Source organism: Hyperoodon ampullatus, assembly GCF_949752795.1.
Source record: "Hyperoodon ampullatus genome assembly, chromosome: X".
In the NCBI taxonomy this organism is placed as follows: Eukaryota; Metazoa; Chordata; class Mammalia; order Artiodactyla; family Ziphiidae; genus Hyperoodon; species Hyperoodon ampullatus.
This window is the reverse complement of record NC_136913.1, coordinates 106353261-106379433: the sequence shown is the minus strand read 5'-3', so window position 1 is coordinate 106379433 and position 26173 is coordinate 106353261. Positions and strand designations below refer to the sequence as shown.

At 41.3% G+C, this 26173-nt stretch overlaps 1 protein-coding gene across 2 annotated transcripts in view; it reads right to left on the bottom strand.

Annotated features, from left to right (window-relative positions):
- Positions 1 to 26173, bottom strand: part of GRIA3 (glutamate ionotropic receptor AMPA type subunit 3) — a gene marked incomplete at its 3' end in the record, with an annotated part of 298730 nt that overhangs the window by 94961 nt on the left and 177596 nt on the right. For both annotated transcript variants that reach the window (XM_079727502.1, XM_079727501.1), the window contains exon 6: positions 1425 to 1586. In XM_079727502.1, coding sequence (XP_079583628.1) covers positions 1425 to 1586 — 162 coding nt within the window. The remainder of the gene's footprint in view (positions 1 to 1424; positions 1587 to 26173) is intronic.

The window sequence follows — 26173 nt, the reverse complement described above, 5'->3', positions numbered from 1 at the left end:
CTAATCATAAGAAAAAATTTGTAGCTGTGGTGGTGATAGATGTTAACTGAACTTATTGTGGTGATCATTTTGCAATACATACATACATCAAATCAGCATGTGGTATACTTAGGAGTAATACAATGTCATATGTCAATCATATCTCAATCAAAAAAATCATCATCATCTTAAAAAAAAGATTTGACTACAAAGGATTCCTCATAGGAATTGTGACCATATTTACTGAAACATATGAGGACACCCGGAAAAATCTGGCATGTGTAATGTAATCACTACAACTACAGAGGACCACTTAGCTAGTGAGTGGCTTAAATTAATACAAAAAGATGTAAAAAAGATGTTTAACTTATGACTTTTCTAGAACATACCAATTGCATAAAGTAAGGTCCCACTTGTGTTGATGTGACCCATTCAGGGTGGACCTGCATAGGTGATTCAGAATGTGTCTCTTTTCTGTCTATGTCCCATTGTTCCTCCTTCTTCTATTCTTGCCAGGGAGGAAGGATATGAGGATGGATATCTTGAAACCATGAGAAAGGAAATGTCCCCTCCCCTTTCCTTTTTTAGGGAGGGGCCTTGAGCCTTGACTCTGCTTTGATCCCTCATCTTGATCACAAGGATCCCACAGCCATGGTACATACATACTTTCACATACATATCAGGAAGGAAGAATTTAAAGTCTGTTTCATACTTGAATCAATTCACTGAGGGAATGGGTTACTTAAAAAAATACATTGGAAGGATCCTTTGTGTAACATGAATAACTTTCCCCCCATTTATCTGTTTTAATTCCTGATTTTTAAATAATAGGATTTCTAGCCATAGGGAAACGCATGAAAATGTGCACTTCAAGCATGACTTTCTGCTTTCAGTGTTCTTATCTTGATTTCATGAAAATGAGCAACTTAGGTAATCTAATTATTTAAAGATACTTGTGCAGGCAGGAAAACATTTCCATTCAATATATGTATAGGCAACGTGCACTCTGTATTAGAGCCTAATTCACTTGGGTGTACTGAGATTCATGAAACTTATTAACACAAAGCAATCACATAAATAATGTAAAATCTAATTTTCTGTTTCAAACTATCAATTTTCCTTACCTATTCCCACTGCCCCCACTCTTTGCCTGATTCAGGTTCTTGTAATATTGTAAATTATGAGCATATTAAAAATGAAATTCATTAAAAAATTAAGTTAACCTTCCCAAACGCTGAGTTTTAAAAGACCTCCTTCTCAATAGCTTCTTTATTTGGGAATTTAGTTTTCAAGTGCAGCAGCACTATCTGCAGTTGTGTTTTAGCATCCTTGAAACACTTCTGAGGGACGACCACTTGATCACTGGATGGCCGTAAATATATAAAGGCCATACTGAGATGCTCTGAAAAGCTGGCCTACGGTTTCTACATGTCGTGGAACATTACCTTTAAAGGTGCATTCTTGGCTTCAGGGAATTCCCTTTCATCCAGCCTCACCCAGCGCTGTATGAACTGCTGAACCATAGGGTTTTCGTTGTTGACAATCTGGAATCCTGTAATGTTGGCTCCCCCATGCATGACTCTTTCTAGCAAAATATCGGTAAAACCCTAGAAAGAGATTGAAAGAGAATAATGATTGTGGGAGGTTATGCATTTGTACTCATCGTATCTGTTGGTTAGAGTGCTAAGGAGGAAATGAAAGTTCCTTCCCCAGGATCCTTCTTTACCAATCAAGGAAAACCTGGACAGATTGTTATATGTCAATTATATCTCAATAAAAACCAAAACCACAACAAACAAACAACCCTGATATGGACTAATTCTTAGGGCACTCTGGCTCTGAAACTACAGGCACGATGGAGAAAATATACATCCTTCCATTTTAGTGCCTGTGTCTTTAGTGTAGCTGCTGCAACGACAAACATAGGTGTCAACTTCAGGTGTCTTTATTTCTTTCATTTACGTGTATTTTTAGTTTTTCTTCATTGAGTACAAATACAATGAATCATATAACTGGAAAATGTTGAAAAAGTTGACCCTAGCTAGAGGTATCAAAAACTCTTCTTCAGCTTAACATGCCGAATGCAGCAGATTGCTTCAGACTCTAATAATGAGTACTTTCAACATTTGTAATTTACAGAAATGCCAAAAAGCGAAACTGACAGCTTGGTTGTATATGATGGTACAAACCCCGGGGTATGTCTCACATGTGTCCATGAATGTGTTTTGACATCTACTTCATAGCATCCACCATTTACTTCTTCTTTTGTCTCTTGCCAATTGCTGCTGATGCGCTTGGGTCTTCAATGGGCTGGAGCCAATATTTATATTCATAAAGAAATGGGAAGAATTCTTCCTCTTTCCTTTAGATTCTCCTCCCCAACATTTACATGTAAAAATTTTCAAATATACAGAAAAGTTGAAAGAATTGTACAGTGAAAAACCAAATAGTCACTTCAGATTTTACAATTAATATTTTTCTATCCATTCATCAATCCATTTCATTTTTTGGATACCTTTCAAAGTAAGTTGCAGATATTAGTATACTTCATACCAAAAGACTTCAGCATGCAGGCCATTAACTGGAGTTCAGTGTTTGCAGTTTCCATCCATCCTTCCTTCCTTTCTTTCCTTCTATCTTTTGGTAAAATTTACATCCAATAAAATGCACAAATCTTAAATGTACCACTCGATGAGTTGATAAATGCATAACTGTATTACTCAAATCCCTACTATTTCTCTAAAGTTTTCTTTTTTTTTACATTCTAAGTTTTCATTGAAGTATAATAATCATATAGAAAAGGGTATGCATCTTTTTTTTTCTTTTTTTGGAATGATAAGGTTTTTCTTTTTTTTCTTTTTGGCTGTGTTGGGTCTTCGTTGCTGCACATGGGCTTTCTCTAGTTGCAGCGAGCAGGGGCTACTCTTCGTTGCGGTGCACAGGCTTCTCATTGCAGTGGCTTCTCTTGTTGCAGAGCATGGGCTCTATGCTTGCGGGCTCAGTAGTTGTGGCTTGCAGGCTCTAGAGCGCAGGCTCAGTAGTTGTGGCGCATGGGCTTAGTTGCTCTGCGGCATGTGGGATCTTCCCGGACCAGGGCTCAAACCCGTGTCCCCAGCATTGACAGGTGGATTCTTAACCACTGCACCACCAGGGAAGTCCCAGTGCACACATCTTTAAATATAGCCTGATGAATTTTCACAACCTGAACACATGAATGTAACCAATATCCTGTACACCTCTCTCTGTAGTCACCATCCCTACAACTGCTTATTTTAATTCTGCATTTCTTTAACATGGTCAACAAGGCAGTCGTAGAAAATATTTTAGTGAAGCAGCATTTTCAGTTATTACTCTCAGCCCCATTCCTCTTCCTTTCATAAGTGGGATATGCGCCAACGGAGACTGGATAAAGGGCCAGATAGTTTGCATCACTGAGAACCATTCCTCCTTTCCAATGACCCCAAAGTACTTTTTTTTTTTTTTTTTTTTTTTTGCTGTACGCGGGCCTCTCACTGTTGTGGCCTCTCCCGTTGCGGAGCACAGGCTCCGGACGCTCAGGCTCAGCGGCCATGGCTCACGGGCCCAGCCGCTCCGCTGCATGTGGGATCTTCCCGGACCGGGGCACGAGCCCGTGACCCCTGCATCGGCAGGCGGACTCTCAACCACTGCACCACCAGGGTAGCCCCAAAGTACTTTTTAAAATTAAGATTAACTTGTTAGGATGAGTTTTCTCCTAAAGCCCTCCTTCCTGAAAGAAACTAAGACTCAGTGTTTTCTCCCATTCGCTCCCCTCTGCACTACAATCAGCAGAGAGGCTTGCCTGTGTGTAAAGCCTAGCAGAAGCTCCAGATGGGGCTTAAGCCTAACTGTTATCCAACTCCCAACTCTCACCCCCTAAACAAATATACAAATAAAGAGCTGAGGGCAAAACTTTCACAAATGGCTTTAAGTCGTTTACTGTGCCAAACCATACTTGCCAGTTAACAAGTATTACACAAGACCATTGAGCAACTACCCATCTGTCTGCTGGCGGGGGTGAAGAGTGGGCTCTCTGGGGCTCTGCTGTGTCCTAAAAGCCTGGCCTGGCAGGTGGAGCCCCCTTCCTTGAAAGAAAGGGGTTGAGAACGCTTCTGCCACCATGTTGGTCCCCAGAGTCAATGGCCACAGTCTGCACTAGGAAGTAGTATTTCTTGTGTCTTTTATACTTTGATAAGCATCACACCCCTGTTTACCTCATACCTTAGCATGTTAAAATGGCAACACAGGATTAACAAAAAGGAAGGCAAGAGAAAGGATCCCAGAAATCTCACGTCTGCCTTAAGGCATAAGAGCCAGCACTTCAGTCTGGTTACTCACCATACCACTCCTTTCCAGAAACATTTTACCTCACTACCTTTTTCTTACAAGAGATACTAGAGGGGTCCAACTCAAATTTACCTCACCAGTCACCTCTGCTTACTTCCAGGAGGCTTCACTCTGCCACACAGGCCCCATGTATTCCCATTTGGCTGTCTTCCTCTCCAGTAGCATACCATAGCACTGAAGGCCTAGGAGTTTCTCAGTCAACCCATGTTTTATGACAGCCATATCTGGGATTAAGTTCTGGCACCCCTCAGACTGGAACCAGCCTGGCTGTCCTCGTGAGATTAAATGCATCCACAGCAGCACAAATCAAGCCAGGGGAAGGTCACCTCAAATGGCTTTTCTGTCTAGCAAGACCTCCGCGACACTAGCTCCTATCAACTGCCCTGAAGATTTACCCGTCCACATGTGCAGAATGCCTAACACAGCCCCATGGACAAAATCGAGAGAGCATAAGTGTGGGAGAAAAAGAAAGGAGAAACTGTAATAGGCTTTTTTTGTTTTCCTTTCATTCTCATATATTTATTTTCATGACAAAGGTTTCACAGTGCTTACGATAACTGTAACAACAATAATTGTAAAATGGGAATAATGCTGATGAGGAACCCCTTCTATTTTAGTAAGAAATCTGATGAAATGTAGTTTTTCCAATAAAATTGTACTTTTAATATTTATTTATTTATTTATTTAACATCTTTATTGGAGTATAATTGCTTTACAATGGTGTGTTAGTTTCTGCTTTATAATAAAGTGAATCAGCTATACATATACATACATCCCCATATCTCCTCCTTCTTGTGTCTCCCTCCCACCCTCCCTATTCCACCCCTCTAGGTGGTCACAAAGCACCGAGCTGATCTCCCTGTGCTATGCAGCTGCTTCCCACTAGCTATCTATTTGATATTTGGTAGTGTATGTATGTCCATGCCACTCTCTCACTTCGTCCCAGCTTACCCTTCCCCCTCCCCACATCCTCAAGTCCATTCTCTACCTCTGTGTCTTTATTCCTGTCCTGCCCCTAGGTTCTTTAGAACCTTTTTTTTTTTAGATTCCATATATATGTGTTAGCATATGGTATTTGTTCTTCTCTTTCTGACTTCACTCTATATGACAGACTCTAGGTCCATCCACCTCACTACAAATAACTCAATTTCGTTTCTTTTTATGGCTGAGTAATATTCCATTGTATATATGTGCCACATCTTCTTTATCCATTCATCTGTCAATGCACACTTAGGTTGCTTCCATGTCCTGGCTACTGTAAATAGAGCTGCAGTGAACATTACGGTACATGACTCTTTTTGAATTATGGTTTTCTCAGGGTATATGCCCAGTAGTGGGATTGCTGGGTCATAGGGTAGTTCTATTTGTAGTTTTTTTTTTTTTTTTTTTTTTTGACTTTTTATTTTTTTTATTTTTATTTTTTTTAATTTATTTTTTAAAATTAGTTTCTGCTTTATAACAAAGTGAATCAGTCATACATATACATCTGTTCCCACATCCCTTCCCTCATGCATCTCCCTCCCTCCCGCCCTCCCCATCCCACCCCTCCAGGCAGTCACAAAGCACCGAGCTGATCTCCCTGTGCTCTGCGGCTGCTTCCCACTATCTATCTACCTTACGTTTGGTAGTGTATATATATCCATGCCTCTCTTTCGCTTTGTCACAGCTTACCCTTCCCCCTCCCCATATCCTCAAGTCCATTCTCAAGTAGGTCTGTGTCTTTATTTCTTACCCCTATGTTCTTCATGACATTTTTTTTCTTAAATTCCATACATATGTGTCAGCATACAGTATTTGTCTTTCTCTTTCTGACTTACTTCACTCTGTATGACAGACTCTAGGTCCATCCACCTCATTACAAATAGCTCAATTTCATTTCTTTTTATGGCTGAGTAATATTCCATTGTATATATGTGCCACATATTCTTTACCCATTCATCCGATGATGGACACTTAGGTTGTTTCCATCTCCGGGCTATTGTAAATAGGGCTGCTATGAACATTTTGGTACATGTCTCTTTTTGAATTATGGTTTTCTCAGGGTATATGCCCAGTAGTGGGATTGCTGGGTCATATGGTAGTTCTATTTGTAGTTTTTTAAGGAACCTCCATACCGTTCTCCATAGTGGCTGTACCAATTCACATTCCCACCAGCAGTGCAAGAGGGTTCCCTTTTTTCCACACCCTCTCCAGCATTTATTGTTTCTAGATTTTTTGATGATGGCCATTCTGACTGGTGTGAGATGATATCTCATTGTAGTTTTGATTTGCATTTCTCTAATGAGTAAAGATGTTGAGCATCCTTTCATGTGTTTGTTGGCAGTCTGTATATCTTCTGTGGAGAAATGTCTATTTAGGTCTTCTGCCCATTTTTGGATTGGGTTGTTTGTTTTTTTGTTATTGAGCTGCATGAGCTGCTTATAAATTTTGGAGATTAATCCTTTGTCAGTTGCTCCATTTGCAAATATTTTCTCCCATTCTGAGGGTTGTCTTTTGGTCTTGTTTATGGTTTCCTTTGCTGTGCAAAAGCTTTGAAGTTTCATTAGGTCCCATGTGTTTATTTTTGTCTTTATTTCCATTTCTCTCGGAGGTGGGTCAAAAAGGATCTTGCTGTGATTTATGTCATAGAGTGTTCTGCCTATGTTTTCCTCTAAGAGTTTGATAGTTTCTGGCCTTACATTTAGGTCTTTAATCCATTTTGAGCTTATTTTTGTGTATGGTGTTAGGGAGTGATCTAATCTCATACTTTTACATGTCCCTATCCAGTTTTCCCAGCACCACTTATTGAAGAGACTGTCCTTTCTCCACTGTACATTCCTGCCTCCTTTATCAAAGATAAGGTGACCATATGTCCGTGGGTTTATCTCTGGGCTTTCTATCCTGTTCCATTGATCTATCTTTCTGTTTTTGTGCCAGTACCATACTGTCTTGATTACTGTAGCTTTGTAGTATAGTCTGAAGTCAGGGAGCCTGATTCCTCCAGCTCCATTTTTCGTTCTCAAGATTGCTTTGTCTATTCGGGGTCTTTTGTGTTTCCATACAAATTGTGAAATTTTTTGTTCTAGTTCTGTGAAAAATGCCAGTGGTAGTTTGATAGGGATTGCATTGAATCTGTAGATTGCTTTGGGTAGTAGAGTCATTTTCACAATGTTGATTCTTCCAATCCAAGAACATGGTACATCTCTCCATCTATTTGTATCATCTTTAATTTCTTTCATCAGTGTCTTATAATTTTCTGCATACAGGTCTTTTGTCTCCTTAGGTAGGTTTATTCCTAGATATTTTATTCTTTTTGTTGCAGTGGTAAATGGGAGTGTTTCCTTGATTTCACTTTCAGATTTTTCATCATTAGTATATAGGAATGCCACAGATTTCTGTGCATTAATTTTGTATCCTGCCACTTTACCAAATTCATTGATTAGCTCTAGTAGTTTCCTGGTAGCATCTTTAGGATTCTCTATGTATAGTATCATGTCATCTGCAAACAGTGACAGCTTTACTTCTTCTTTTCCGATTTGGATTCCTTTTATTTCCTTTTCTTCTCTGATTGCTGTGGCTAAAACTTCCAAAACTATGTTGAATAAGAGTGGTGAGAGTGGGCAACCTGGTCTTGTTCCTGATTTCAGTGGAAATGGTTTCAGTTTTTCACCATTGAGCACGATGCTGGCTGTGGGTTTGTCATATATGGCCTTTATTATGTTGAGGAAAGTTCCCTCTATGCCTACTTTCTGCAGGGTTTTTATCATAAATGGGTGTTGAATTTTGTCAAAAGCTTTCTCTGCATCTATTGAGATGATCATATGGTTTTTCTCCTTCAATTTGTTAATATGGTGTATCACGTTGATTGATTTGCGTATATTGAAGAATCCCTGCATTCCTGGAATAAACCCCACTTGATCATGGTGTATGATCCTTTTAATGTGCTGTTGGATTCTGTTTGCTAGTATTTTGGTGAGGATTTTTGCATCTATGTTCATCAGTGATATTGGCCTGTAGTTTTCTTTCTTTGTGACATCCTTGTCTGGTTTTGGTATCAGGGTGATGGTGGCCTCGTAGAATGAGTTTGGGAGTGTTCCTCCCTCTGCTATATTTTGGAAGAGTTTGAGAAGGATAGGTGTTAGCTCTTCTCTAAATGCTTGATAGAATTCGCCTGTGAAGCCATCTGGACCTGGGCTTTTGTTTGTTGGAAGATTTTTTATCACAGTTTCAATTTCAGTGCTTGTGATTGGTCTGTTCATATTTTCTATTTCTTCCTGGTTCAGTCTTAGAAGGTTGTGCTTTTCTAAGAATTTGTCCATTTCTTCCAGGTTGTCCATTTTATTGGCATAGAGTTGCTTGTAATAATCTCTCATGATCTTTTGTATTTCTGCAGTGTCAGTTGTTACTTCTCCTTTTTCATTTCTAATTCTATTGATTTGAGTCTTCTCCCTTTTTTTCTTGATGAGTCTGGCTAATGGTTTATCAATTTTGTTTATCTTCTCAAAGAACCAGCTTTTAGTTTTATGGATCTTTGCTATCGTTTCCTTCATTTCTTTTTCATTTATTTCTGATCTGATTTTTATGATTTCTTTCCTTCTGCTAACTTTGGGATGTTTTTGTTCTTCTTTCTCTAATTGCTTTAGGTGCAAGGTTAGGTTGTTTATTTGAGATGTTTCCTGTTTCTTAAGGTGGGATTGTATTGCTATAAACTTCCCTCTTAGAACTGCTTTTGCTGCATCCCGTAGGTTTTGGGTCATCGTGTCTCCATTGTCATTTGTTTCTAGGTATTTTTTAATTTCCTCTTTGATTTCTTCAGTGATCACTTCGTTATTAAGTAGTGTATTGTTTAGCCTCCATGTGTTTGTATTTTTTACAGCTCTTTTCCTGTAATTGATATCTAGTCTCATAGCATTGTGGTCAGAAAAGATACTTGATACAATTTCAATTTTCTTAAATTTACCAAGGCTTGATTTTTGACCCAAGATATGATCTATCCTGGAGAATGTTCCATGAGCACTTGAGAAAAATGTGTATTCTGTTGTTTTTGGATGGAATGTCCTATAAATATCAATTAAGTCCATCTTGTTTAATGTATCATTTAAAGCTTGTGTTTCCTTATTTATTGTCATTTTGGATGATCTGTCCATTGGTGAAAGTGGGGTGTTAAAGTCCCCTACTGTGATTGTGTTACTGTCGATTTCTCCTTTTATGGCTGTTAGTATTTGCCTTATGTATTGAGGTGCTCCTACGTTTGGTGCATAAATATTTACAATTGTTATATCTTCTTCTTGGATCGATCCCTTGATCATTATGTAGTGTCCTTCTTTGTCTCTTCTAGTAGTCTTTATTTTAAAGTCTATTTTGTCTGATATGAGAATTGGTACTCCAGCTTTCTTTTGGTTTCCATTTGAATGGAATATCTTTTTCCATCCCCTTACTTTCAGTCTGTATGTGTCTCTAGGTCTGAAGTGGGTCTCTTGTAGACAGCATATATATGGGTCTTGTTTTTGTATCCATTCAGCCAATCTGTGTCTTTTTGTGGGAGCATTTAGTCCATTTACATTTAAGGTAATTATTGATATGTATGTTCCTATTCCCATTTTCTTAATTGTTTTGGGTTCGTTATTGTAGGTCTTTTCCTTCTGTTGTGTTTCTTGCCTAGAGAAGTTCCTTTAGCATTTGTTTTAAAGCTGGTTTGGTGGTGCTGAACTCTCTCAGCTTTTGCTTGTCTGTAAACGTTTTAATTTCTCCATCAAATCTGAATGAGATCCTTGCTGGGTAGAGTAATCTTGGTTGCAGGTTTTTCTCCTTCATCACTTTAATTATGTCCTGCCACTCCCTTCTGGCTTGTAGAGTTTCTGCTGAGAGATCAGCTGTTATCCTGATGGGGATTCCCTTGTGTGTTATTTGTTGTTTTTGCCTTGCTGCTTTTAATATGATTTCTTTGTGTTTAATTTTTGACAGTTTGATTAATATGTGTCTTGGCGTATTTCTCCTTGGATTTATTCTGTATGGGACTCTCTGTGCCTCCTGGACTTGATTAACTATTTCCTTTCCCATATTAGGGAAGTTTTCAACTATAATCTCTTCAAATATTTTCTCAGTCCCTTTCTTTTTCTCTTCTTCTTCTGGAACCCCTATGATTCGAATGTTGGTGCATTTAATGTTGTCCCAGAGGTCTCTGAGACTGTCCTCAATTCTTTTCATTCTTTTTTCTTTATTTTGCTCTGCATTAGTTATTTCCACTATTTTATCTTCCACCTCACTTATCCGTTCTTCTGCCTCAGTTATTCTGCTATTGATCCCATCTAGAGTATTTTTTATTTCATTTATTGTGTTTTTAATCGATGCTTGATTCATCTTTAGTTCTTCTAGGTCCTTGTTAACTGTTTCTTGCATTTTGTCTATTCTATTTCCAAGATTTTGGATCTGGGAAATAGAATCTTGCATCATCTTTACCATCATTATTCTGAATTCTTTTTCAGGTAGACTGCCTATTACCTCTTCATTTGTTAGGTCTGGTGGGTTTTTATCTTGCTCCTTCTCCTGCTGTGTGTTTTACTGTCTTCTCATTTTGCTTATGTTACTGTGTTTGGGGTCTCCTTTTTGCAGGCTGCAGGTTCGTAGTTCCCGTTGTTTTTGGTGTCTGTCTCCAGTGGCTAAGGTTGGTTTAGTGGGTTGTGTAGGCCTCCTGGTGGTGGGGACTAGTGCCTGTGTTCTGGTGGATGAGGCTGGATCTTGTCTTTCTGATGGGCAGGTCCACGTCTGGTGGTGTGTTTTGGGGTGTCTGCGGACTTTTTATGATTTTAGGCCACCTTTCTGCTAATGGGTGGCGTTGTGTTCCTGTCTTGCTAGTTGTTTGGCCTAGGGTGTCCAGCACTGTAGCTTGCTGGTCGTTGAGTGAAGCTGGGTGCTGGTGTTGAGATGGAGATCTCTGGAAGATTTTCGCCGTTTGATATTATGTGGAGCTGGGAGGTCTCTTGTGGACCAGTGTCCTGAAGTTGGCTCTCCCACCTCAGAGGCACAGCACTGACTCCTGGCTCCTCAATTTGGGATGATTTGTTGTCTATTCATGTATTCCACAGATGCAGAGTACATCAAGTTGATTGTGGAGCTTTAATCCGCTGCTTCTGAGGCTGCTGGGAGAGGTTTCCCTTTCTCTTCTTTGTTCTCACAGCTCCTGGGTCTCAGCTTTGGATTTGGCCCCGCCTCTGCGTGTAGGTCGCCGGAGGGCGTCTGTTCTTCGCTCAGACAGGACAGGGTTAAAGGAGCAGCCTCTTCGGGGACTCTGGCTCACTCAGGCCGGGCGGGAGGGAGGGGCACGGAGTGCGGGGCGAGCCTGCAGTGGCAGATGTCGGCGTGACGTTGCACTAGCCCGAGGCGCGCCGTGCGTTCTCCCAGGGAAGCCGCCCCTGGATCCCGGGACCCCGGCAGTGGCGGGCTGAACAGGCTCCCGGAAGGGCGGTGTGGACAGTGACTTGCGCTCGCACACAGGCTTCTTGGCGGCGGCAGCAGCAGCCCCAGCGTCCCACGCCCGTCTCTGGGCTCCGCGCTTTCAGCCGCGACTCGCGCCCGTCTGTGGAGCCCCTTTAAGCAGCGCTCTTAATCCCCTCTCCTCGCGCACCAGGAAACCAAGAGGGAAGAAAAAGTCTCTTGCTTCTTCGGCAGCTCCAGGGTTTTCCCGGACTCCCTCCCGGCTAGCTGTGGCGCATTAGCCCCCTTCAGGCTGAGTTCTCGCCGCCAGCCCCAGTCCTCTCCCTGCGCTCTGACCGAAGCCCGAGCCTCAGCTTCCAGCGCCGCCCGCCCCGGCGGGCGAGCAGACAAGCCTCTCGGGCTGGTGAGTGCCGCTCGGCACCGCTCCTCTGTGCGGGAATCTCTCCGCTTTGCCCTACCCAGGTATGTGGGGAGTTTCTTGCCTTTTGGGAGGTCTGGGGTCTTCTGCCAGCGTTCAGTATGTGTTCTGTAGGAGTTGTTCCACGTGTAGCTGTATTTCTGGTGTATCCATGGGGAGGAAGGTGATCTCCGCGTCTTACTCTTCCGCCATCTTACCCGGAAGTGCTATTTGTAGTTTTTTAAGGAACCTTCATACTGTTCTCCATAGTGGCTATATCAATTTACATTCCCACCAACAGTGCAAGAGGGTTCCCTTTTCTCCACACCCTCTCCAGCATTTATTGTTTCTAGATTTTTTGATGATGGCCATTCTGACCGGTGTGAGATGATATCTCATTGCAGTTTTGATTTGCATTTCTCTAATGATTAATGATGTTGAGCATTCTTTCATGTGTGTGTTGGCAATCTGTATATCTTCTTTGGAGAAATGTCTATTTAGGTCTTCTGCCCATTTTTGGATTGGGTTGTTTGTTTTTTTGATATTGAGCTGCGTGAGCTGCTTGTAAATTTTGGAGATTAATCCTTTGTCAGTTGCTTCATTGGCAAATATCTTCTCCCATTCTGAGGGTTGTCTTTTCATCTTGTTTATGGTTTCCTTTGCTCTGCAAAAGCTTTTAAGTTTCATTAGGTGCCATTTGTTTATTTTTATTTCCATTTCTCTAGGAGGTGGGTCAAAAAGGATCTTGCTGTGATTTATGTTGTAGAGTGTTCTGCCTGTGTTTTGTAATAGGCTTTTATGGAGATGAAAGGAGAGATCTTGTTGCTAAAGGGCAAGAGTTACCTGGCTCTTAGTCCTGTTTCTCCCTCTGGCCTATTTGTTTGGTTTTGCTTGTTTGTAATCTCTAATCAGATTCTATGGCTTTAATGTTGCCCTGGTGCCCAGCATTTAGATGCAGCAAGTCAGAGTTCTCAAGGTTGAGATAATCAAGGCTGGATTTTCCCTAATCCCTCTGAAAAAACACTAATGTGACAGAGCTAACCAACAATTATCAAGGACACGGAAGGGAAAAGGAGAAAAGAGGTGAATGGTAGAGAAGGGGATATAAGGAAAGCTGTCTGACTGAAAGGCAGGAGTTGGTTGACTCTTGATTGTCCTTCTATTTCTGATACCTTTTCTTCAAAAATAATTATCTTTTTGTATCAAATATTGCTAAATTCCATGGTTCAAGTGGCACTGACAGTCTACAAGATTGTAAAATTTAAAGCTTGATTCTTTCTACAGCCTCTTCAGAGACACTAATGTGGCAGAGCTGACATCCAACAGGTAGGAGGGGAAAGGAGGAAAGAGAGAGAGAGAAGGATGATGACAATTCAGAGAAACATTCTGCTTACGGGCAGGTTTGGTTGGATTCTAGTCTTCCTCCTCCTATCCCACCATTTTAAGGCATTACACCATCCCATAATAATCTTTGATGGATTTTTATCGTTATGACATCTATAACCCTAAAAGCAGGCCAAAGACCCCCCTGAAACTTATGTAAAGACACTAACACAACACAGGAGATGACACAACATCCAGAAAGCAAAATGGAGTAAATGACAGAGCAGGGGGTAAGTGGTAGGAAGATGGAAGTTAAGAGAGAAGTATGGGCTACTCCTCCTCCTATCCCATTATTATTATTATTTTTAAAACAAATGGTACTAAATTTATTAAAAACAAATTTTTTTTTGGCCATCCCATGCAGCATTCTGGGTTCCTAGTTCCCTGACCAGGGATTGAACCCGGGCCCTTGGCAGTGGAAGCCTGGAGTCCTAACCACTGCACCACCAGGGAATTCCCAGTACTAAATTTATTTTTTCTTCTTTTTTTGTGGTATGTGGGCCTCTCACTGTTGTGGCATCTCCCGTTGCGGAGCACAGGCTCTGGACACGCAGGCTCAACGGCCATGGCTCACGGGCCCAGCCGCTCTGCAGCACGTGGGATCCTCCCGGACCAGGGCATGAACCCGTGTCTCCTGCATCGGCAGGCGGACTCTCAACCACTGTGCCACCAGGGAAGAAGCCCCCTAAATTTATTTTTAAAAATCAAAATGGAGAGACTTCCCTGGTGGTCCAGTGGATAAGACTTTGTGCTTCCACTGCAGGGTCTCAGGTTCAATCCCTGGTCGGGGAACTAGGATTCCACATGCTGCACTGTGTGGCCAAAAGATATTAAAAAAAAATCAAAATGGAGATTTAACATACCTTTCTCAATTATTGTCAAAGCAAACAGAAAACAAAGGCACAGAAATGGGAAGATTATAGTAATACATTTTGATTTAACAGATTATCCCATAATTTTAAGGTATTTCATCCATTCATAGCCTCTGGTTAGATCTCCTCCTTAGGCTGGTGAACCATAGTCTTCAAGGTGGTAAAATTGAGGCTGAGTCTCTTAAAACCTCTCAAAAGACATTGACACAAAAGAGATGATCACCAAACATATGGATGGTATAAGGGGAGAATAAAAGGGGAGAGGTCAGTGGTAGAAAGATGGAGGTTAGGAGAGGAGATGGTTAAGAAGGGAGATTTTGCTGGTTCCTGGTCCACCTCCTATATCTATCCCATTGTTTTTTATTTCCAGAAGAAGTTGCTAGAGTCTATGATCATGTACAACCATAATTGGGAAAGTTGTAAACTGGGGCCTAAGTCTACCCATAGCTTCATTGAAATAACCAACACAACAAAGCTGACCAGCAAACACACAACAGGTAGGCAGGAAAAAAGGAAGGGAAGTGAGATGGTTTCTGGCCCAAAAGTAAGAGGTGCCAGGGTACTGGTTCTCCTTCTCTGATATCTAAATTTAAGACACTGCACTTTTCTAGAATATGTTGCTAGATTTTAGTTGTGCTGGTCACACCCCCTCATGTATCCCTGAAACCCATGTAAAGACACTGAAGCAGAACAAGAAAACAAACCATGCAGAGTGTATAGAAAAGGAAACAAAATGATGGTGGCAGGGAGTATTCTGGTAGGATGATGGAAGTTAGGAGAAATGTCTTGATTCAGGGGAGAAGTTGGCTGGCTCCTGGTTCACTTTCTCTACCTGTGTGATTATTTTAAGACTTCCCACTTGTCCAGACCTCTTGCCAGAATTCACGGCTTGAGTTGGCTACATAGAGACCCTGAGATGGGAAGATGTCTGTCTAGAAACTCTGAGCAGGAACTAATGCAACAGAAATGACCTTCAACCATCTGGATGATAAAGGGGAAAACAGAAGATGAAAGACAGTTATAGAAATTTGAAGTTGGGATACAAGTTCTAGCTATGGAGCAGGGGTTGGCTGGCCCTTGATCCATGGTCACCTCTTATCTCATTATTTTAAGGCATTGCATTTGTTCACAACTCTTGCTCGTCTTCTCTTTATGACTTGGTCACAGAAGGGCCTCAAGTTGAGAACACTGGCACTGAGTCTCTCCAAAATCTCTGTAAGACACTAGCACAACCAGAATGAATGCTAAACATGTGGGTGATAAAGGGGAAAATAAAGGGAGGAAGGTTGGTGAACAGAAGTAGTGCAGTGACCAGACAGTAATACATGTGAATACAGATGGATTTTTTTATTATTATCACAAAATCCTTGTCTTTAGAAAAAGTGTAAGTTTGACTACCAATCTAAATATGTGATAAGTAAGTTTACAAGTTTTTACTTTTTAACTCATGACCTTGGCTCAGAACAAAGGTAATATTTAAAGTTCTTTAAGTCTTTTTAGTTTGTTCTCATTTTTGTTTCAGGGTTTAAGTGCCTGACACAAGCACTTCTTCCAATAGTAACTGCTTAAAAAAGGACAGAAAACCCATATCCTTTTATTTAATACATGCATTTAAACATGTCTGACTTCAAAGGAAATTTCTGTATCATGAATTCTGTTTCCTCTCTGAGCTTCATCTACTATTAAAAATTATATACTTTAAAATAATATAGTTTGACCGAAGACAAAATGCATTCCAGTAGATTTCTTTGATATTTTTGTGGGAAAGGATGGCTCATTTTGTTTCAGCAGGTTGCTGTTTTATAGCAACTGCTCTATTGCTTCACTGAATCATAGCAGTTCATTTGTTGCTTAAAAATCAGTTTCTTCTTCTGGCATCTCCCATCTAACCAAAGATATTAGAATTTCTTCATTTTCTTTTTCTTCGCCTTTTTCCATTTAAAATTTTGAGTGTGTGTGTATGTTGGGGGGGCAGTAGATAGTCATGATTCTCACATAGCTGGGCTCTGAGAATCAACTTTTTTAACATAAATGTTACTCTGTTATGATAAATAACATTTATGATACATAAAATACCTCAGCCAACGAATTTGTTACATTTTAAGGCTTAGAGTCTATAAAACAAATTAATTTCTTGTTTTCTTTTGGAATTTTCAACTCGAATTCACTTTGAATGAGACACCAATGAGTTTCCAATTAGAACCTCTCTTATACTCTAGAACCCCCTTTTCTAACTGTCTACCAACTAAATTGACTTCCTTATTCCATGTGTGTCTTAAAAAGAATGTGCCCCAAAGCAAAGTTGTTATATTCCCTTAAAATCTCTTCCTCTTCCCGTATCCCTTCTTTCAATTAATGGCACTTTTAAGCCTATTGGGTCACTGGGTATGGGGCCCAAGCACCTGTCTTATTTTTTTTTTTAATAAATTCTACAGGTGACTTTGAAGCACAAGTGGGTTTGGGGACCACCAGCCTAGTTTATCGGCCTGGCTTCCTAGGTGGTGCTCCAACTTCCAGTTCTTTACCTTTCCCGTTTATTTTTTGCATAATAAATTTATCTTCCTAAAATATCTGTTAGAGCATAATACTCCTTTCCTCAAATCACTGCAATGATTCCCTACTTTCTACAGACATATTGTCAGCTGAATATCTTGACTTGACCATCAAGGATTTCCATTATCTGTTATCTTTTGTTCTCTTGGCCTTTATCCACACCTTTTCCTTCAAGAGACCTCATGCTCTAGCCACATCGCTCCCTTTTAAACCTTGGTACCTTTGTTCTGTTTCCTTTGTCTAGAAAGGGCCCTCACTTCATCACTTATAGCTCTGGGTGTCTACTGAAATTTCATTCTTCAAGAGCCATTTCAATTAGTAAAATAATGACTAAGAAACATCTATATTAAATTTGTCTCTGTATTCTCTACCAGATATTAATAAGGCCAGTTGTGTCCCCCTTTTGCCAATTATTACATAGGCTCTTGCACACTGTTGACTGCTTATGGGCTCTTGTCCTCCTTCATTGTCGCATGCCTTCCCATGCTTTCCATGTAATACGTTTATGTGTAAACTCCACAATATTATTGCTAAGTGACTCCGAGGTTCCAAATCCCCTGCTGTACTGAGTGGAATTTCTGTTGAGCCCACTTTATTATTTCATAGGGATTTTAATAACTAGAAGTCATGATCAGATACTCAACGATTTTTGTGTGTTTAGATTAGATATCAAATTCTAGTGCTCCTTGCATTTCACCAATTTGGTTTGCTTGAAATTGTGTTTTGTTTTTTGCTCACTGCCATGATGGTCTCCTTTCCTTTGGTTGGTCCAGTAAACTGTATGCAGAGGGAGAGATTAAAGGAGATGAGAGAAGGCAGAGAAAGGTTGGAGGCAATCCTAGTGCTCACAGATAGGGTGAGTTGAAACTCTACTTCCTCACTTTCTATGTTCTAAGTATCTGTACACTTGACTATTTGCCTCTGTGCAACAATGGCAACATTTGTTGGAAATATGAATATAATCTCCAGAAGTTATTCCTTTGAGAAGGAAACTACTCATTTAGATTTGTAAGCTCTGCCATATTTCATCAATTGCATTGCTTCTCAGTCACATCACATCTGTTTGAGCCAGTGACTGTTGCCCACATCTGAACCCAACAGTATAAAACCAACCATGACCTCTGTGCCTAATGCAAGGCCTTGTAAGCTACCTTTGATTAATTCTCCAAGGCCATCTTTTACACAGGCACTAGTTACACAACTGGCATCCAAAGAGAGATTGTCCTTGATTTGAGAATAGCCAGATAACTCAGTCTTCCAAAGATCCAGATGACTTTGGTATCATCCTGTCTCCCTTGATTCATACATATAGTATGGCAATTCAGTTTCCTTCTGGTAAGATAATTGAGATTTGGAAATAGATATATTCAAGGCTTACTTTTAGAGCACTTATTTTTAAGATATTATGTGGCGATTTCCTTCATATAATATTATTGTTAGGGTACACTTTGTACAGAGGGGAAAACAGAGACAAGATAAGTTGGGTGACTTTCATTGAGTTGATGGTAGACTATGGGTGAGAAATGAGAAAGGTGGCTTGCCTATATGGAAGATAAAAGCAGTAGAATGAGGGGTGGAAGGCTGCCAAGGAGGAGTATCTGTCTCAATTTGGATGAAAGCTGGCTCTGCCTTTAGTGCCATCTGAATTGTTCATCTGGGTGATGCTTTGATGGGGAAATGCACGGTAATTGTGGTGACTCAAGTTATCAGATTGCTAATGAGAGACACAAGTCTTTTTCCAGAAGCAGATCCATCCTCCTGGGAGGATGTAATGCATAGAGTTAAAGATTACACCATATAAATTAGCACTCGATTACAGGTTGCTTGTATTGTTCACTCACTCTTCTATTCTCTAATCCAATTAACAAACATACTTTGAAACCTTCTAAGTGCTATCTGTTGGTACAATGGCGAGCCATATCCAGCTTGGTCCCTAACCTCACAACACTTTAGTCCAGTGGGAGTTATCTGTATGAATATACAAATAATTACAAGTTGACATAAATGCTATTAGTGGGAAAAATAGGCACTGATCTCTTTTTTATTAACAGTTATATTGAGGTATAATTTAAATATCATAAGATCCATCCATTTGACACTGATTTTTTTTTAAAGCAAAAATCAGGTCATGTCTCTCCCCTGCTTGAAATTCTCCAGTGGCTTTCTGATGCTGTTGAAAAGAGCTAAAACTTAACCAGGCAGAAGGCCTTAGATAATCCAGATCTTGTCGCTCACTCTGCTGTAGCCAAAATTGCCTTCTAACAGTTCAGAGAGGTATCAAACTCTTTTCTGCCTCAGGACCTTGGCACATGTTGTTCCCTATGCATTACATGAACTTTCCCTGATTCTTCATATAATTGGACCTTTCTCACCATTCAGATCATTGTTTCAAAGTCACCTTCTCTGAAAGCCCTTCTCTGGCCATACTATGCAGAGTTTTGACTCCCCACCCTCTGCCTTCTCTTCATTCCCAGCACAGGTCCCAGTACCTGTTCTACCTCCATGCCAGTGACTCTAAGTTGTGCCAGTTTGGTCTGTTAATATGTTTATACGGTTCTGCCTTCCTTGTAGTAGAGTGAACAAGGTATTGGGCATATACGTGGTATATAGAAAAACAAACTTGTTATAAAAATCTTTAGAGTAATATTAACTGAATTATGTGTGGACTGGTGCTGGTCTGCTGTTTGTTACCAGTCAGAGATGATATAAGGAGAGAAACTGAATATAAGCCTTTAGTTTATAAGCAAGTTGACAGAGTAATATGGCTGTTGAATCTAATACTAAAAAAACTTGGGCTTGTATTTTATATGTCTTGTTTTGTTTATTTCATGTTTTTTAGTAATTTATTGTTGTTGTGCTTTTATTGTGTGAATATTTGGGGGAAAATCTGGCCCTTCTTCACAGATAATTTGAGAAGCACTGTTTTACCAGATATGATGTGGGAGGGGCCCGGGGGAGAAAACAGAATTTTTTCAATGCATCTTGCTAGAACATTGAGTAGGAAGTGATCTTTCCTTGTTAATTTCAGGTGGGGTGTGTGTGGGGGGGAGGCAGGGATGGTTGACTATAATGGAGGCATTTTTGGAGAAGGAGAATGAGAGTCTCAAAGTTGGCTACTTTAAGCTGACAATTGCCTGTGCCTTTCTAAATGCACGGTAGGACATTGGACCCCTGCCCAGTCCCCACTCCTCATTCCCTTGATACTGTGCTGTATCCTATCTTCATTTGGAGAAGAAAGTGAATCCTGAGCCACCAGAGAAGCTGTGTACTCAGGGTAGGTGACTGGGCTCCTGGCATTGGGGACCAGGGGGGATTTTTCCCTTCAAGCTCACCTCCTTTGCCTGTAAGGCTGGGCTCCAGCCCAGTGAGCTCTGTGTTTACATGCCATCTGCTGAGGTGTCAGTGATCACAACACATGACTTTGAGCATTTGAATTTTTTATTTAGCACATTAAAAATGGAAGTACAAAGGAAGGGAAAGAGTAGAGAACAGAACAAGAAGACCTGGGAGGGGAAGGCAGCAGAAGGGAACAGTTGTTATTGACAAGCAAAACAGCATGACTCAATCTCATTCAAACTTGTTTTCTCTTTATTTTTTATTTATTTATTTTTTTTGGGGGGGGCAAAACAGGGGATAAAGGGGACATTGTTTTCACATCCTACAATTTCTGTACCCCATTCTCTCAAGGAAGAGGGTCAGATGTTTATCTGTTTGCTTTGTTTTTTTAATAAAAAAAAATAGCTGTAGAACCTGAGCTATGGGCCTTCAAATCACTATTAAGCAGAGGTCAATTTTTTCAATTGAAATATCAATACATTTGGCACATAACGTGGTGTAAGTTTAAGGTGCACAATATGGTGATTTGATACATTTATATATTGCAATATGATTGCCATTGGAGCTCTGGCTAACACCTCTGTTCCATCACATAATGATTCAACGTATGAATTTGGGTGGAACACAGTTTCATCCAAAACAGTCTCTCTCCAAGAGATGATGAAACTAAGACTGAGAGAGGGCATACCCCTTGCCCAAGTTCACAGTGAAGACATAAAAGAACAAGGATTTGAAGCCACATGTGTTTGTCCTCAAAACCTACACTCTTAGCCAGCACACCACACTGCCTCAGGTGTTGGGACAGAGAGGGCAGGACTGGCACACACTGCCTGCTGCCCTGGTCTCGTGGAAAAGTGGGGTGCTGTCCTACCTAGTAGCTTGTGCAGGGAGGATTTTCTCTCTGTATGTTCTTAATGACGCCGATGTTAAGCGTGGATTACTGTTCACCTGTGGACACGTGTCAAGAAGAGAAGGCAGCAGGGCCATTGCAGGGCAAGCCTGGCCAAGGCGGGCACAGAGCCCAAGCTTTCCAGTGTTTATTAATCCACCAGGCGCTTATCAGCAAGTCTCTTGGTTTATCAGAAGGGTGGAACGTTTGTCTAAGTTAATATTTCTATCCAATCTTTCTAGACCCAAAGTTTCTGTGGGGACATCCCCAGCTACTGGGGTTCCCCCTGCAGCCGTCTGTCCAGGCCCGCCCCTTTGGGTGCTACTTACCCAACCCCCTCTACTTTGTTCGTTCACCTGGGTTGTACTGGAGACACTTCCTAAGGAGGGGCTCTGGACTCACACTGTGCTCTTGTGAAAAGAGCAAATGAGTGAATGAATAAAGGAATGAATGATTTTAGAAATCAGACAAACATGTCTCCCTTCAGCTTTTGAAGGACTCCAGAAAGTAATTCAAAGAGACCACAGGACATGAGCTCTGATTTCCTAAGCTAATGATTTCCAACGTGATGCTTAGTGCAGAAGAGCAGTAGAGTGGACACCGTCTTCGATCCGCCCGGGTTTGAATTGCATCCCCACTGCTGCCACCACCATGTGACCTCAGCAAGTCACTTAACATCTCTGTGAGTCAGTTTCCTCTTCGTTTGGCTCTCCTGAAATGCCTCTGACATGGGCTTTAGCACAGGAGTAGTAGGTGCCCAATAATGCCATGACAATAATGTCAATAATCACAACCATAGTGACAGCTGTGTGGCAGGCACTGTGTACCATGTGTTCCACATGCATTCTCTGAAACCTCCAGCAGCCTTGCAGGATAGTCATTTAATCCCTGTTTCCCAGAAGAAAGGATGGAAGCTCAGAGGGGAAAGAATGTCTTGCCTAAGGCCACATCATCAGAAGGTAGAGTTGGAATTCTCATCAGAATTGTCTGAAAGATCATACAGTTTTACTGCTTTAGGCTAACTTCTCGTTTAAAATCATTTAAATTAGAGATGAAGATAATAATTGTATTCATCTCTTTCCCAGCATCCAGTATGTGCAGGACACGGTAGAGGCTTTCCATTGCAATTATTCAATTCTTACAAGGACCCTCTGAAGGAGTAAAGATTATTGTTCACACTTTACAGAGTGTTGTTTTCTCTTTAAACAGAGTGGGGCCCTCTCTGTTTCAGGTACATCCCTAGATCTGGGAAGCTGCAGAGTTCACTTCTCCAAGCTCCGGTTACTCCTGGATGCTTCTTTGGAGTTCTATTTTTTGACTAATGCTTTTGTTTTAGTAAAATTTTAGAAAAATTAGATATAATCTAATAACTCCCCATCGTTATTTTCTGGCATGCTTATCATATGAATGGGGCAGATGTCGAGGGAAAGAGAGAAGAGGGAGCAAGAGAAAGAAGGGGGATGAGAGAGCAGGGGAGAGGAATATGTGTGTGTGTGTGTGTGTGTGTGAGGGAGGGAGAGAGAGAGAGAGAGGATGAATATGAATGTAGCAGGGGAGAAGACAGTGATGGAGATGTAACTGGTGCCTGCTAAGATACATTTCATATTGGCCCATTGGACGCGTTTCAAACCCAGATTCACAAAGCTGTCCTTGTTTTTTTAAGCCTTTTTCTCTCTGATTACTTCACTCATAAATTTATAGTTTATATGTCATTCATATACATTTATGTCTTTGCAAATGTTCTTATGTGACCTTTGTGGGGCTGGCCTTCTGTCTCACTGAGATGCTTGAGTGGGTAAAATGAGAAGAGCGAGATGCTCTTGGTAAAGTGTCTGACCAACCTGGACTGGAAGCCTAGCTTGGCAATGGATTAGCTGTGAGACTTCAGACAAGTCATGTATTTTTTCTGAGCCTCTTTTCATTGGAGACATTAAAGGAAAAGCCTAAAGAAAACAGCTAGCACAGCAGGGAGGAGTCTCAGATAGTCAGCTCTCTGCCCCCTTTGTCTCCTGGCACAATGGCTAACTTGATCACCGGTCCTACGCCCTCTCCTGCCGGCAGCTGACATTACCTAACTTCCACTTGTAGGGTCCACAACTGTCCCCAACCCTGGGACCAGTCTCAGCCTAGGCAAGGAAACCGTCGGGTCTTCTAAGGCAGAGGTTAACTGGCGCAGCACTGAATGAGTCCTACCGTGGCTTACAGTTTCCCCTGGGCACCTCAAATGCTTGGAGATTTTTGGTTTATTTGGGGGTCTGGGTACTGAACATCTGTTGTTGGATCATCTCAACCCGGATCCAGTTTGTTCTGTGTCAACTATTAAATGGCTTTGATTGATCTTTTAGAGCTGCAGCTCTGTTTAGAATGTAGCTAAGGGCACTCAACACCTTGCTTGGCTTTTGCCCCCCTGGACTGATTTGAAGTCTGCTCTCTGACAATATCCCAAGGCTAACAGGGCTCTGGTTGTGCTCCCCCACTTATGTCCTCCATATTCACCCAGCTGCTGTGCCTACACTCTCACTCCTGGCCTTCCCTGGTCCAAACTGACCCTCCATGAGGGAAGAAATGTAGAGCTGGAAGTCACCTTGGAGTGTTTTTCAAATTTTAGCCTCTAATATACCACCTTTACAGTTTTTTTTGCTGCATGGGTGGATCATCTGAACTAGTCTTTACCTCATATATTTTCTTTACATCGACTAAATTTTTAAATCTAAATATCTAATTTAGCTTCATAGAATTGACGGGAGAGTTATCTTTTTTGAATACACATTTAATATAAATTCAAAACTAATCAGTCTAAGAAGTTTTGCCATATACTACCTAAAATCATCTTATGTACAAATAGCACACTTTGGGAAACCCTGATCTGGTCTATCTCTTCATTTTACGGATTAAGAAACAGGTTCAGAGAGGTTTGGTTTGTCACAGGCTAGTTAGATCAATTCTTGGGATTCGAACCTATCTCCTAGCTCCTGGTCTAGTGCTTTTTTTCTTCATTATGTCTAGGGTTAGTCTAGGGTTCTGCACACTATTATTATTATTATTTTTTTGCAGTACGCGGGCCTCTCACTGTTGTGGCCTCTCCCGTTGCGGAGCACAGGCTCCGGACGCGCAGGCTCAGTGGCCATGGCTCACAGGCCCAGCCACTCCGCGGCATGTGGGATCTTCCCAGACCGGGGCACGAACCCGTGTCCCCTGCATCGGCAGGAGGACTCTCAACCACTGCGCCACCAGGGAAGCCCAATGCACACTATTATTGACATATATGAAACAATTAAATCACAGTACACAACATGCCTGGAAATGCAGTGGAAAGGATCCTGATCCAGGACCTTACCATGAAAGAAAGAGAGGTTGCTTGACTGACAAATTGTATACCTGCTGGTTACCTCTGGTACTAAAGTAGAGACACATTACCACCTTAGGGAGAGTTCTGGAAGAGGAAATAACAATCAATTGTGGAACAACCCCTAAAAAGAAATGACACCACCGACTGATACAGAATTTGTAAGAGACTTACTTACTCTTTGATTATTGGCATGTCCACTTCTGGCCTGACCAGATCACATCTCTGGCCTATGCTCCCGATGAAATCTTTTGTTTCTTCCAGGGATTTCAACAAGTTAGAACTTTCTGCAGCTTGTTGTCCATTCTGAAATGTACACCTTGACCTATGAAAGGTCTTTGTTGAAGCATTTACAGAATATCCAGGTCTTGTCACTTTAGGATTGCTACCAGGGAAGGTCCATGTAAAAGCACATAGAAGTCATTGCCAGATGGATGGGACTTAGTAGCAAAGGGGACACTTGGGGCTCTGGTGCAGGTGGTTCCAGAAAGCTTAGGTAGGCAGTGTGAGTGTTTTTGATTTTGCATCTGTTGAAGAAGGCAGTGGTTCTGTGCTGTTGTTACACCAAGATTCAGATGAGAACTTCTTCCCTTGTGTATGTGTCCTCAGCTTTCATCCAGCTGGCTCATCTTGAAAGGAAACATCTTCTTAGCCCCACTTACCCATTTTTGATCATCTAAATGACTTCTAAATAGTTTTGGTTTGCTGTGTGTATGTATGTATATGGGTCTTTGGGGTATTTTTAGCTGCTTAAAAAAATCTGGTAACCACGGAAGGAATAATGTGGCTCATTATTTTATCAGAGGTTAGTAACGGTTCCTATCTGTATTGCCCATATGCAATTTGATATAGAGACTTTGATATAGGGACTTATGGAGACACATGGCTGTGTTCCAATGGAAAGAAGGTCACTAGAGGAAGAGAAGGGGTGGCAGCTCAAAGCACGGTAAATGAATTCATGTTTTCATTATCCAGACTGACATGACACTATATATTACATTCTTTCTGAAGGAACAGACTTTGCTTATTCTTGTAGTAGGCATCTTTCCAAGGTTTCATAATTCTGAGTTCTGTGTTAGGCATCCAGTTTACCATTCTTTTCCCCAACCTTGTCCTAGTGATTTTCTCTTGCAGTTCTGTCACTCTACATGCTTTCACTTCTGTCAGGTCCGGGTCTCAAAATTGAAACCAGAGTTCAGAAGGATTGTCAGTAGGATTAGAGAGGCCCAGTTAGAAATCCAGAATGGGAAAGGTCTTTACAGATCATCTGGTCACCTTATGCCAACTGAGACAGCCATTGATGTGCACGGCTCAGGCTTAGATCTTTTAACATTGAACCTGCCTCCAGGACGTGAGTTAGCCGACAGTCTCCAGCTTCAGGTGCCTTCAGGATTTACCCCAGCTCTCAAGTGGGAGGTGGGTGCTTCCCAGGCAGCTGCCAGCCAATGGCTGAGCAAGGTCGGGGTACAGTGGCTCACCATTTTGGGGCAGTGTGGGGCTCCTCCAGATGGAGTTGTTGCACTGTAGCTCCCAGGTGTGCTATCCCATGGTCTGAAGATCTTTTTTTTTTTTAACCTTTAATTTTATATTGGAGCGTAGTTGATTAACAACGTTGTGTTAGTTTCAGGTGTACAGCAAAG